Source organism: Acartia tonsa, chromosome 7 (assembly GCF_053477335.1).
Source record: "Acartia tonsa isolate MP-2025a chromosome 7, ASM5347733v1, whole genome shotgun sequence".
NCBI classification, from domain to species: Eukaryota; Metazoa; Arthropoda; class Copepoda; order Calanoida; family Acartiidae; genus Acartia; species Acartia tonsa.
Window position 1 is genome coordinate 25,653,997 of NC_137266.1, and position 15,229 is coordinate 25,669,225.

The window sequence follows — 15,229 nt, forward strand, 5'->3', positions numbered from 1 at the left end:
CATCTAGAAAAACAGATATTATATTACAGTGCAAGGATTACCACCCTGGTGTTATGGCCAAACAATAGATTTATGAGCAAAGCTTGGCAAACAAATTGTTGTGTTGTGATAAATCTAAGAATAGAACAAGCTTGGATTATTGGGTATTGTGATAACAACTAAAAATAGGACAGAGTTGGTAAACAAATTTGTTATGCAATTGTGATAAGGACAATAATAAAAGCTAGATGCAATATAAACAAGGACCCTGATACACAATCAAAATATCTCAAGCCCACAGCACAATAACAATACACCCCTTATTCCAAGGGAAGGGGAGAAGCCCCTCTCCATTGAAGGCAAATACAATCAGGGTGATATAATAGATAAACCTAGGATTAAGAAGAAAAGGCAATATTACACCAGCCCACAGTTACCCCCCTCTCTCACAGGGGGAACGGACGGAGTTACCCCCGTCCCCTTACGCGCTTCCCCCCTTCCTACCCACACTAGATTAAGTCCGTCTGTAGTGTGGGGCTAGCGATCGGACACACAGAGCGCCATTCACGGGTAGCGCAACAGAGTGCGGAAAATATCATAAATCCAACGGACGAAGCTGACCAATGAGAGAGCGAGTTGAGGGGTGAGAGCGCGTTTTCCCCGTGTGCGCGGATTTGACAGGAGATTTCACGCACACACACACACACACACACCCACACAGGAGAGGGGCCATTCTATAGCATACATCAGAGATATTTTTTTAGGAGAAAAACTTGCAAGCTCCTCCCTCCCTGTCTACAGTGTGATAAGGAAAACTAAACCAGTTCCTTAAACCCGCTCAGACCCTCAACATCTTCCTAGCCTGCCAACCCTACTTCAAAGCTGAATGGTTAGTGAAACAAATATATGTATATATAAATACCCAAGTGATAAATGAGGTTGTTTTTTTTGTTGTATCATGGGTACAAGTAAGTGAATACTAACCTCACCAAACAACACTGGAAACTGATATGGTAACTGAACGAAAGTACGCCCACCCTGTGGACATAGCCTGACTTGCTGCCCCACACTGGGCAGTGGTGGTGTGTACCTGGACCATCGACCTTCATAGTTGTGAACTATATACAGAGGAAGCGTGATTTTTTTGAAGCAAGGAGGAAAAGCTAGCTAGCTCTGGGGATATTCCTATACACGTGTATATATATATATGGGCGTGTAGCCATGTATATATATAGGTAACCTACCTATCCATATATCCACTAGCGGATACGCTCCTAGAGACATCTGTGATACCTAACATATTCCCTGTTACCTTTAAGCTAAGATCCGCTGGTTACCACAGAAATCAAGAGCTATACTGGAAAGGAGAACAACTCAGGCTCAACAGTTAAACAAGACGCTGGCTCCAACAAACCAACCCCCTACTACTTATCATGGGGGCGCGCCAGCCACAGAAACTCTTGAGCCAGGAGGACCGAGCCTACGGCTACATGGACTACCACCCTAATTACACAGCTATAGTATTTATACTAGGGGTGAGCCGGCTCTAACCTCCTTGCGGTGCGGCTACTCTACTCTGCTCCTATATCTACAAGATACTGCTTCTGTTATTACTTTGGCCTACTGTGTTGAGTACAGTGAACATCAAACACATGCCAGGTCACAGACCCCTGGTCCCTGAGATGCCCTTGTCTGGAAGGGTGACTGAATGTCCGCTGCACAGCTCCTGTTCAGTTGGTGCTCAACGTACGAGAAATAGCAATACTGGACTGGGGGTTGCTGAACCTGTAGGTGTCCTCCTGGGGGTGTTGAACAATGCAACTGAGCCTAATGAGAAGGTGACAAGCTTCAGAGACTTAGTGGCCAGCCCCAAGATGGACACTACTACCAGAACTGAGATTTCAAAGGGGCCCAGCCCTAGGGCCAGTACCACCTGTTTCTGGGGTGGAAAGGTCCTCCCTGGCACTGGCCTCACCAATCTGGAGGATGAGGAGCTGTCCCAGGGGAATAGGCTCTTCACCCAGATGCCCGACGCGTACCTGGGGGTGGGGGAGCCGCCACCCAAGCCTCCCTGGGAGCCCCCAGGCATGGAACGACTGGGGACCGGCCTAAGGATGGGGACTGGTGACCTGCTGCAGTGGAAGACTTTACCCAGCACGGAGGGAGCAGGGTTGACCAGCAGCAGTGAGGCTGTTCCCCCACACTCCAAGACCAGATGCCGCTACTCTGTTGAACCACTGCACATGTCCCAGCCAAGTTCCCCCATGCTGCTGAAGATGGAGGCCCACCAGGATGCAGAGCTCCAACTAGGAAAGTCAATAAGAAGGCCACCCCTTGCCAAGACCAGAACCACCGCAGGGGCTCCCCACCAGCAGCTTACGGAGCCTGGCAGGGACGCAATACTAGCTGGCAACTCTGGCCCAACTCAGGTGGCTACCAACAGTCTGCTGACAGTCCGGAATACAGTTCAGGCTACCATCAGTATGGCATCTTCTGGGCCTTACTGGTCCACCTGTGGGTACCTGTCCACACACTGGCCACAGGCACCCCCCAGAGATCATAGCCCCCTTTCCGACTGGCACCATCAACAGCCTTTGCTACCAACCACCTGGCATGCCCAGAGGCAGGATCCCTCATGTGGAGAAGCACCTGCAGAAGCTAAGGCCGAGGCTGGCCTCGCCACCCAGGGGAGGAGAGCCGCTGTTGGATGGAAGGAACCTGTGTGTATGGGGAGGAGGCTGAATGTAACCAAGGAGCCACCACAAGCAGCCCAGCACCGCCTGTCCCCTAGTAGGGGAGACCCTGTTTGTCAGCTGGTGCCCCAACTGGAGGAGGAGAGACCTGGCAGGTTGATACACCCTGGGGAAGCCGGCCTGATGGGACCCAGCTGGACGAAGGGGCGCTGCCGCTTCAACGGCCACACAGCCGCCAAGTGTAGAACCGGTTGGGACCGGGCAATGAAGAAACACCAGGCCGCCCAACAACCTGCAGGCAACCAGTCTGCCACCCAGGTCCACCTGGAGGGAGATGCCCAGCCGTCACCCCAACTAGCTGCCGCCGCTGGGGCCGCGGCTACCCAGGAGTCTGTGTCTCAGATTGGGACCATGGTGGCCAGGATCAACGTGCTGGGAGGAGCGGCTGAACCCAACCGGGTTGGCCTGGACCTCAGCCGCAACCACAGGGGACCGGTGTCCGTAACCCCTGTCACCCCCAGCAAGAACCGAGGGGCGCTACCCAGCGCCACCGGGACGGTGTACGGGGAGGCCCTGGCGGCCGCCGAGTGGGAGAGGCAAGAGGCGCTAGCCAGCGAGTCTGAGTCGATGTATGGGACGCCAACCGGCGTCGCCACCTGGAAGGAACGAGAGGTGCTTCCCTGCACCACCAAGCTGATGTCTGGGGCGACAACCGTCGCCGCCACCTGTGAAGACTGGGGGGTGCTATCCAGCGCCCCACGCTGGTGCCTGGGGCGACAACCGTCGCCGCCACCGAGAGACCTGGACCCCTGTGAAGACTGGGGGGTGCTATCCAGCGCCCCCACACTGGTGCCTGGGGCGACAACCGTCGCCGCCACCGAGATACCTGGACCCCGGAATGAACCCGCAGCCCCAGAGGAAGGGGTGACACCCGTCACCCCCAGCCAGCCAGAGCCCCCAGCCAGCAGGGAGAGTCCAGCTGTCCCTCACCCTCAACTGCATCCAGCTGTCTACCTCCCTCAACCAAGCCAGGGTAATTGTATTGCACTGGTGTACCAGGACGTTTGGGCTGGGCCAAACTTGCCTGCGCCCCCTGCATCTGCCCCAGGAGCCAGGGTATCAGCCATTACCAGCCAAACTGAAGAAGCTTTGACCGCTGCCTGGGGAGTAACACAACTAGATGCGCCACGTGCCGAGCCTAACCATAGAAGTAGAGGATCCCCAACAATTATGTCTACCCAAGGTGGAGACAATGTGCCTGGACCCCTTCAGGCTAGGGGAGGAAACCCGGAGCCTTGTGCCTCCAGTCCACTAGCAGTAGTGTCCGTGGATGGGCCTGTCTCCCAGCCAACTAGAGCGGAGCCACCCTTGCAGATCCAAGACAGCCTCCGGCATCAAGGGTGGACTGTTACCTTTCCCTACCCCGCAGGTCGGATTGCCATGCACCACCCTGCCAATGTCCAGAATGAGCCTGAAGGAGGCACCGCTCCTACAGTATGGCAACCACCACCTGCCCGCATTGACAGAGACCCTGGAAGCCAAATGAACCTGACCAGCCCCGAGGGCGAAGAAACTGCGCCTGCATCCAGTAGCCAGCCTGCCAGCAGCAAGGTGACCAACACGATGGAGACCACCAGCCCAGTGGAGAAACCTGCAGAGGTGCCTACCAGGCGGCTGTTGGTCCAAGCCCCCTCAGGTGCTGTGCCACCCCTGGAGGTTGCCAGGGTGGCCTCAGAGGTACACATCCAACGGCCAGAAGATCCAACAGGACCAGCTACTCCAGCAGATATAGCCGATTCCGTTAGACCTGGGGAGGGCTGGAGTCCACCACCGTCCAGCAACTGGTATCCTGGCGGACCCATTCCACAAGGACAACAAACTGAAGGCCGCAACCACTGTCGGAAGTCTGGCGGTGCAGACAACCCCTCCAGCCTTCCGAGGGGAGAGTTGTGGTATTCGGCAGCTCTGGACCATGCAGAAACCCAGACATTATAGTGATGCTACGCACCTAGTTAAATCCTGTTATCCTACAATTATGAAGCCACCTGAAAAGATGTCAGATAACGGTACTGATTTTATCCCTCAGTTGTCCTGCAAATGGAGGGAGGGGTGTTAACCCTCCCTCTCCCATCTTAAGCACCGGAACCTTCCCCTTCAACCACCAAGTTATCAGCACCACCTCAACCCTGAGGATAAAGGATCTAAACCTGCCCCCACACAGACTGTTGTTGTCACAAGTAATCATCAAACCTACCCTCTTTAGTACCCAGACCTACCACTCAACCCCTCTATGCTTATCTACCTATTGTGCTGCTCCATGGGCTATCCTGCCTGCCCCAGACAGGGATAGCCATCTACCTAACCATTGCAATTATCTATGTTTTACTGTATGATTTATCTTTAACCATCTTTATTCCTAATCCATATGTATTTATATTATGGTTAACTGTATTCTTAATCCCCCCCACCCTTTCCAGGGATGGGGAATCATGATTGCCCAAACTGACTATTGTATATGTATTATAATGCTTGTATGTTATGATCATTTATTCCTATCCATGTAGTTATTGTTTGTTGTATATAACTTTAGTATCTTACAACCCTTCAATAAAGTGACAACTGAAATAGATGTTGATCATTATCTAGTGAAAGCTAGAGAAGCGTAGCTTCTCTATAGTAAGGTGTCCACGTCTGTCACACTGCCGTAGTCTTTATTCGAACTCTGGTGTCTGCCATTTACCCTAGGCGGATACCACAATATCATGAAATTTAAAAAAAAAATAATTTATACTGTATAGCTTTTTTCCTTAATAGTTTCTTTGTTACTAGCGGCTACGCCCCTAGAGGCCTCTAGGGGGCACTTGAGGAGGGGGGAGTCGAATTTAATAACCCAATTTCTTATTTTAGATTTGTTTCTTTTTTTTTTTGGGGGGGGGGGTATTTTTCATTTTTTGGGCGGGTTGGGGGTGTCCCACCCCCCAAGAAAAAAGTTATAAACCTTCCCGAGACCTATCAGAAGCTACCCAGTTAAGGAGAACCCGATCGGTTCAGCGGTTAGCGAGATCTTTGGGTACAAACAAACACACAGACAAACAAACATCCTGTTACTTTAGTATAAGGATAAGATTTACATCATCTAATATTTGGAATAAATGCTGTAATTTTGTATAGTTATTTTTTAGAATCCTCTACAATATGTTCCTTAAAACTTTTTGTATTTTTTTACTACATAAGAGACAGCATATATGTATGTATATGCTATCTGAAAGCACACATAGACACAAACAAACACACATCCAATAATTTTTACACTTAAAATTATGGAATTTGAACATATGGTCTATAATTTGGCACCCAAAAATCAGTTTGTTGTGGCAGGAATCTTAAGGGATGAGACTATTAGTTGGAACCAACTAATTACTATTCAAACTTTTTAAGGAACAAATAAGAAAACGTAGTTATAAAACTTCGGGTACCAGTGTTATTTACAGTCCAATATTCCCCGTCCTCCCTGCCGTTTGGGTATAAGCTTTCGGTATTAATGGCTTCGGGCGCTTCTTCAAGTTCATCTTAGGTCATACTTGGGTTGCGTGACGCGTGAGAGACACACAGTAATTCGTTATCAGGTTTTTTACGCTGCTTTTTAGGCCCTTAACACACCAACTTACACACACGCACAAACAGACTAACCATCCCTATTATTTTCCATACCCCAATCTCTTCCCCATCTCTTCCCTCTTCAAAGACAAAACTACTGATGCGTTGGGTTGTGACCCAACCAAGGTCAAACCACTTAACAAATGATTTTACAATAATATCTTTTTGTTTTTTTTTGCGATATAATTGCTACCCTATAACATATTTTGACCATTTTTTTTATTTATTGATATCTTTGGTCAAAATATTTTATATTTTTTAAGGAAAAGTATGAAAGTATATGCCTTTGGTACCTACACAAGATGCTAAAAATATAATTTTATTTTTGAACAAAAAAGTTTTAAATCATTAATTATAATTAATTAAAATTGATGACAAGAGTTAATTATTATATATTTCTTTTTTGCAGACACTTAATTAACAATTATCATTAAAATCAATGCACTTTTAAAAATACAAATAAAACATTTTTCAATAGACATACTATATAAGTTTCTCTTATTCATTAAAAACCGATTAATATCCTTTGAAATAGAACCGGTTGTCATCCATACGAAAAAAAATTATGTCTAGCATCGTATTATATCCAATTTTCTACGAATATAAAAATGTACAATCATTAAATTAAAACCATTTTTTAGCCCCGAGATGCTGTAGGCATTTTATAACCGCGGAAAATTATGTCTGCACCGTATTATATCCAATTTTCTACGAATATAAAAATATACAATCATAAGATTAAAATCAGTTTTTTTAGTCCCGAGATGCCGAAGGCATTTTATACCCAAGGGAAGCTGTTTATAGTACGATGCGAGAAATTTTATATATTCTAAGTAGAGTAATGTCTGTCTGTTTGTTCGGTTGTCCGGCTGTTGGAAGATCTCTACAGCCTCTGGACTGTTTGGGTTCTGTTTTGTGGAAAATATTTCTGCTTATTCAATCATGGTTGTAATTTAGTTTCATAAAATTAATAGTTTTTATCACATCGGATTATTAACAGTTTCTTGCGGGTAGAATGAAAAATAATGGCGCCAAAAAAAACTTGATTTTTTTATTTCATTATTCGTAGAAAATTGTCTATAATGCGATCCGGTTCTAATTCATCAGATAATGATCGGTTATGTAAACATACTGGAAATATTTTTTAAAAGGTAAATATTAAAGATATTTCTCGTATTCATTCGAATCCAGTGGATATGAAAAAACTATGTCTAGCATCGTATTTTATCCAGCTTTCTACGAATATAAAAATGTAAAATGCGAGAAATAACTATTATTTCATTTCAGGTTTGGTATTGGATCGTCACAATATTGAAGCAGATGATGTTATTTACAAAATTGATCAGCTTATTAATAATCCAAAGTAAGTGCGAACAATACAAATAACCTACAAATGGGAGAACGTGTTTGTGTACTCCCTAATGTCCCCTCCCTTCCACCCTCGCAAGACGGATGGGATGGTCAAATTAAAAGAAAATCTTTCTCCTAATACATATTTGTTACCACCCAAGTAAAAAAATCTCTGAATTCCGTTGCATTTTTTTGTTACATAAAATGAAACGTAGAATCTGATTTGAGCAAGGGTATAGGGATAGGACATTGGGAGATAAATTTATCTTCCCACAATTTTTTTATGCTATTGGCTTAATTATATTGGGCAGGAAAAGGGGTAAAGATTTTTTGTGCCATTGTCCTCTACTCTTCTGGATATTGGCGGCAGGGGTCCAAGGGGAGAAGGCAATGGTCGAAAAATTGATGCACATCTTCAATGATGATACACAAAATTACCTTTTGTAGATTATGGTTAGTTGTTAAACGTTTAGACACTCAACTTAATGTAACAATCAAAATTCAATAAAAATCCTCAAAGTTGTTAAGCCAACGAAATTAAAACATTGGGGTCTAGTGTATTAAACAAGCCTAATGTCCCCACCTTCCCTGATAAGAGGAGTGTTACTATTAGAGACAGATAAGTAAGAATTGTAAAAAAGTATAAATGATTCCTATTCTTATTGTTTGCTATCTTTAAAATTGATAGCTATTAAAAGAAACTTTTTGATTAATGCTCAACAATTAAAGGGAAATAAGTATAAGTGAATGGAAGATTATTTGCTCTTAAATCTAACTCTAAAAGTATAAAATGTTGCGTGATATACTTAAATATGATATACTTATAGGCATAAGCTTGCAGAAGTGGGTCGTTTTTGGGTGTTTACAGAAAGATATTATAAATAATTACATTCCTCTTTGTTAATGCCATAAAGATTTTATACCCCACCCCCCGGATTAAACCCTGTGCATGCCATTACTTATAGGTGTCAACAACTCCCAAAAAAAGTGTTTTAATTTAAAGGTTCCAAAAATTATATATTTTGTTGGTTTGTTCCCACTACTTCTGAATCCAATCAACAGGCGCGCGAATGAATGAAACTAAAAACTGGTTGCCACGAGAGATAACAGATCAATCAATATTCTAAATATTTTTCGTCTATGCAGGGTGTCTCACAGAAAGTTATCGAATGTTTTATGGTTTCATTGCAGATTAAATATTTTTTTTGCAAAGAAAAAAACAATTTTAAGATCAAAATACATAACTTGCTATAAGAATCTGTAATAGGCGTTTTGTAAAATATTGTATTTAATAATATATACATTATTTTCAATGATATAAAATCAAAAGGTCCTGCCATTAACAGATTTTAATATTCAAATAAATAGTAAATAGTATTTTCCTTGAAGTAGAGGTTTAGTGATTTTTAAAAAGAAAAATATAAATATAGTGGACAAATAAAATATAACTGTGCAACCAGTTTCTAGACAAATATATATACATATCACATAGTATGTGTTTTTTTACAGCTTTTTTGTTGTTGTCCAGGATATTAAGATTGGTAAATAATACATATATCTTATAAAGACCTGTTGAGCATAAATTTTATGACTTAAAATTTCAATTGTTTATATCGACAGTGAATAATGTTATTTTTATATGACCTAGTTATAGTAACATCACCAAAGATTTACAGACTACGTAATTTGATGTAAAACTTAAAAAAAAAATATATATTCCTTAAAGCTTAAGGGGTAACAAAGCTGCTTTTAATCTTTTTATTTTTTATCTATAATACGATGCAATTAAAAACTATTAATGTGTTCTAAGCTTTAAGCCATAAGTATATTGTCACAACGTTAATGAGTTATTATTATGTTGATAAATTGTCGATCATGTAATAAATTGAATAAACTCAACTTAAAGGAAAGCCAAAGGTTTTAAATAATTATATGTTCATATTATGTCAGCGCTCTAGTTGCAATAGATCATTAAAATTGATAATCAATTTCAGTTTCTATTAATTTTTTTTTTTTAAATATAAGATTAAAAGTAGTTTTATAAGCCCCTTAGGGCCTTAAACTTGGGATAACAAAACTTTAATCTTATGATGTTTATTTTATTGAGAAGTTGTCTACAATACGATGCAATACATGATATTTCTATATGACTTGGAACCGGCTCTAATCCAGCGGATGTCAATCTGTTTCGAAGACGTGCTGAAATCGTATTTCTTTTGCAGGTACAAGACCCAGGTGGACAGATTTGCTGATATGTGGAGGGATGAAAGATTTACACCAATTGAGGAGGCCACTTACTGGATTGAACTTTTACATAAGGTAACCCATAATGCTATGAAAAGTTTAAAAACGATAGTCAAAGTAAGTAATAGTTTAAAATTATCAATTGATAGCTGTATTAAATTGATTATTTAAAAAAAAATTCTATGTGTCCTTAAATTTGGTAGATTCATTTAAGACTACAAATATTTTCCTTTGGTTTATCAGGGCTCAGCAGCCGCCCTCAGTCAACCAGCCAATTCGATTTTTTTTCGAAAAGATGATTTTATGTTTAAGAACAGGTTTGACAGCCAGTTATATTTTAAAGCTATCATATGACTTTTATTGTTGCTTACACGTGGCTGCCGAGCCCTGTTTATTAGTTTGCAATCAGAGAGGGAAAGGAATTGGCACTTAAATTAAATACACCTAAAAAAATTCACATTCTTTTCAGTACGGCAATCTTGATCATCTGAGAATCAACGATGGAAACCTGAACTTGATCCAGTACCTGTGCCTGGATGTGGTCATATTCTGGTCAGCACTCTGCCTCTTCCTTATTTATGTCACATTCACAACATGCAGGTCAGTCTGGTGTTTCCTTGTGTAAAGTTTGTTCCTTAAGATCTCACTTCTGCGTTTTATGAGAGCTTGACATAGGACCCGGAATGGTTTCCGGCTATTTTTAAAAAGTTTTGGGGTACTTGTGGGCTGGTTTTATTAACCTTTGTCGCGTACATTTTAAAAGCGCTACCGCTGTTTTTTTTTTATAAATAACTGTTTGTCCGTCAAGACCGTAATAACACTATGATTTCCTTCTGAAATTTATTTTTAGAACTTAAATAATGAGCAGCTACTCTATATCTTAATTCAGATCTAATTGTCCGAGGAAGTTAAAATAGTGAAATTTCTCGTATTCATTCGAATCCGGTGGAAAGGAACCGGTTCTCATCCATACGAAAAAACTATGTCTAGCATCGTATTATATCCAGCTTTCTACGAATATAAAAATGTACAATCATAAGATTAAAACTAGTTTTAATCTCATAATTGTACATTCTATATCCGCGGAAAGCCGTTTATAATACGATGAAAGAAATAACTATTATTGTAAAAATTTTATTAAAAGTATAACCTACTTTGTTTTCCAATACTTAATAACTTACTATTCAATTTTCAGACGGTATTGGTTGCGAAGTTTAGCGGAGCTTCCCCTTGATCCTGATTTTGTGAACAATAACAAGAAAAAACAATAAAATTGTTCAACATAAACAAAAAAAACTCTATCAGAACAATGCAAAGAATGTAATATTGTGAATTTAAAAAAAATCCTCCAAACAAAACGAGAAAAAATACACAAATAATAAAGTGAAGTGTAAAAATAAACCAGTGAGAAAATATTGTAAAACAATGAAAATCAATTCTAAAGTCTTCCTCAAATTAAAGAGCAAAAGCAGATCATATGTGATTATATTTAGATATTGAAATTAAGAGTGAATAATAATAAATATGTTAAAGCGGGGTGTTACTGGTGTATATATCTCTGATATCAAGTTTTTAAGACACACAAAATTCATATTTTACATTTATACAAAATTGAATGTAAAAGAAGACTTTTCCGAATTGAAGACATTTACATTAAAGTTATAATGTTGCTTTAAAGTTACGTTGAAACATATTACGAGATATTTACATAAGTTGAGTGCCCCCTGACATTTCTCTTCTTCCCTTATAATTAGTTAAATCCAATTACTACATTAGTAAAATATTTTTTTATCCCAGAAAAAATACTACAGCATTTTCTAGGGACATGAAACAAAAAGTCCTGATGATTCATTTTTCTTACAGTAGCTTAGAATTTTTAAATTTGCTATTGTTAAAAATCCTCTAAAATCGAAACACTTTTTATTCTGTATCCTCTTCGAACTAAAAAATTAATTGCTAAATTGTAAATCCCTACCATAACCCTGCCTCAACCATTATCACAAGAATCTGCTTTTCCAAGACTGGCTATGTGCAATCAATAATAGTTTTGAATTAAACTAATTCTTGGTAATATTCAAAACAAGGTTTGGCAGCCGCCACTCAGCCAACTAAAACCCTTCATATCAATAGAACAGCAGAAAATTTACTGCTCACTGGTGGCTGCCGAACCCTTGCTTAAAAAATCTTCAATAAGGGCATATTATTCCATTTTACAATGTTTATATTTTTTTGTCTAACCATCTTTTTTTTCTCAAAAAAAACATTGTTAAGATGAAATCATATGCCTAAAAATTTTAAAAATAGTTTAAATCAAACAAAAGTTTCACAAACCTCATTAAAAAAAATAGCATTAAAAATTAAATATAAATTATCATGTAGAAATCATCATATCGGTCATTATAGATATATATTTTAAAAAGGTATATTTTAAAACTATAGATATTGTAGTATTATTTTGGTAATGGTATATGTATGATATGAAAGAAAATTGCTTTTCAGTAAAGCTTCATATTCTTTTCTTAAAATATTTGTATTAAAATTCTGCCAAATGATTTTGACTAGGGCATTTTAACAATGCAATGTATGAATTGACGGGGTTAAAAAAGTCTTTTTTTTTCAATAATTCTTTTTTTGAAACAGCTAATATTGCGTAACAAAATGACGTTTTACCATTCAAATGACCAATGATAGGCCAGAATACATTGTAATTTTATTGGTAAATTGTTTACTGGCCTATCATTGGTAATTTGTATTGTATGACGTCACTTTTTATAAGCTGCTTCTTTATTTTGGATAATTTACTGGTGAAAATATAAAATACCTGGGCATTTAAAACGGAAATGTTTATTTTAATAACAAAGGACAAATATGTGCATAAATAGCGAGCAATAATAACAAGCTTACTTACAACATTCTGGACAAAAATATATCCTTATACTAAAGTAACAGAATGTCTGTTTGTTTGTACCGAAGGATCTTGCTAATCGCTGAACCGATCGGGTTCTCCTTAACAGGGTAGCTTCTCATAGGTCCCGGGGAGGTTTATAACTATTATTTCTTGGGGGGGGGGGGCACCCCCCCCCCATGAATGAAAAATAACCCCCCCCAAAAAAAATTCGACTCCCACCTCCTCAAGTGCCTCTAGAGGCCTCAAGGGGGCGTAGCCGCTTGTCCTATCCTATAAAGGAACTCGCTAACCAATGAACCGATATGGTTCTCCTTTACAGTGAAGTCCAGAAATGGTTTTAGGCTATTTATTTTTATAAATAAGTCTTGATATGGTTTTAGGCTATATTTCTCCCCTTCTGTATTTCTTTGAATATAGATCCCCTAGATGCTAGTGGCGCAACCGCTAGTTGAAAATAAAGAACTAAATAATAAATTTTTATCGATAAATATAGTTTGAACACTTATAAACAACAAAGGGTGTGATTTGCATCTTACGGACGAACGTTTGAACAAGTATTTGTTAAAGAGTAGCTACAATACTAGAAAGAATAATATGTATTAATATGTGCAATCGTTTTATGTTGATATGTAATAAATATGAAAATGAATTATTGTAATATTATTAAAGTGTAAATATAATTGTATTTGTATGTATGTAAAAAGTATTTTTTTATGTATATATATTTTGTTTGAATAATAAGTTTACAAGTAAAAAGAGTTTTTGAATATTTTTAAACGCGAAACCTATATCTTTTTTTTTAAATTGTAAACAATGATGACTACTTCCATAACAGCAAACCTCAAAAAATCAGACTGAAAAACAATGTAACAAGGCATTTGATATTGATATAAAAGTCTAAAAGGATAATCCGGATAATCATGACTATTGTTATTCATTGTTTTCTTGAGAAACCGGTAATTCTAATTGTTAGTGTTCTGTGGCCTGTTGAAAAGAGAAATAAAAATATTTGAAAATGTGGCATGAAAAAAAGAATTTAAACGGCTGAATTAAATTTACATAAGAAAGTAAATAGATAAATATGTTTACATGGAAAGTAGTGCTAGGTTTTAAAAAAATAGGAACTTACCCTCAAATCAAATCTTGACCACTAACACCCCCCCCCCCCCCCTCCTAGATTTTGAAAACTTGATAAATAGTTTGGATAAGGATTAACCCCATTTATTCATTTTTCTAAAAGTAAGGGGAGATGGGTTAAGTGCATTTGAGCAAAATCGCCCAGAAATTTTTATTAAGGGATAATTTTATATATGATGGTAAGTAATTACATTTCTCGTATTCATTCGAATCCGGTAGATAGGAACCGGTTCTCATCCATACGAAAAAACTATGTCTAGCATCGTATTATATCCAGCTTTTACGAATATAAAAATGTACAATCATAAGATTAAAACCAGTTTTCTTAGCCGGTGCCTTCGGCACCTCGGGGCTAAAAAAACTAGTTTTAATTTCATAATTGGACATTCTATATCCGCGGAAAGCCGTTTATAATACGATGCGAGAAATAACTATTAAAATATTTTTTTTACGTCAACCTGTATGTATATCATAGATTTTATACAACTACGAAACCAATATCAGATCTATTTATTTGTGTTACAAATGACAATTCTTAAGCTAATTTGATTTAATAAAATCCTTTTAAAATTCCTACTAATATGATAGAGTAAAAAAATTGTACACTAAGTTGCTCATAATAGTTAAATTTTCTTGTTTTTCCATAATGATCCTTTTTACTTTATTTGTACATTGCATAACATTGAATGTTGCTTCTACTACATAGATATTTCACTTCTAGTGTATGAGTATTTGACATGGGTAGAGAGATAGGTTAGTGGGTTTAAATATAAAGACAATCATTTGTCTTTTATGTCCTATACTTAGATCTAACCGACTTTATTTATATACTTTCTTTTGTACATTGCATAATGTTGCTTCTACTGCATGGATATTTCACTTCTAGTGTATGAGTATTTGACATGGGTAGAGAGACAGGTAATTAGGTTTAAACAAAATTATTTGTCTTTTTTCAGGGGTTACATGAAAGTATATCTATTGTTGCTTAATTCGGGTAAGGTTTGGCTCTTTTACACTGTAAAGAGTATGTCAGGCTAAGATGCAAAATAATAAACAAAATTATGAACTTAATTTTACTTCAGAGCTGTTATTTTATTAACTTTAGAAAACCAATAAAAGAAAATAAATAGTAGCGAAGCTATTTGAAATGAGTAGGCAAAATAAACGTAATATGGAAAGTTAAGAAATAAAGATGTTTGTACATATTCAGCAATAAGTCAAAAATGACCTAACTTTGCTTCATCTCTAAAATTGTTGTTGA

At 38.7% G+C, this 15,229-nt stretch overlaps 1 protein-coding gene across 2 annotated transcripts in view; it reads left to right on the forward strand.

The window, feature by feature from the left end:
• LOC145325149 (UDP-glucosyltransferase 2-like) overlaps window positions 1–13,587 on the forward strand; it is a 93,216-nt gene extending 79,629 nt beyond the window's left edge. For both annotated transcript variants that reach the window (XM_080168006.1, XM_080168007.1), the window contains exons 19-22: window positions 7,617–7,692; window positions 9,902–9,998; window positions 10,393–10,523; window positions 11,119–13,587. In XM_080168006.1, coding sequence (XP_080024132.1) covers window positions 7,617–7,692; window positions 9,902–9,998; window positions 10,393–10,523; window positions 11,119–11,194 — 380 coding nt within the window. In that variant the 3' untranslated portion in view covers window positions 11,195–13,587. The remainder of the gene's footprint in view (window positions 1–7,616; window positions 7,693–9,901; window positions 9,999–10,392; window positions 10,524–11,118) is intronic.
• The last annotated feature ends 1,642 nt before the right edge of the window (window positions 13,588–15,229 follow it).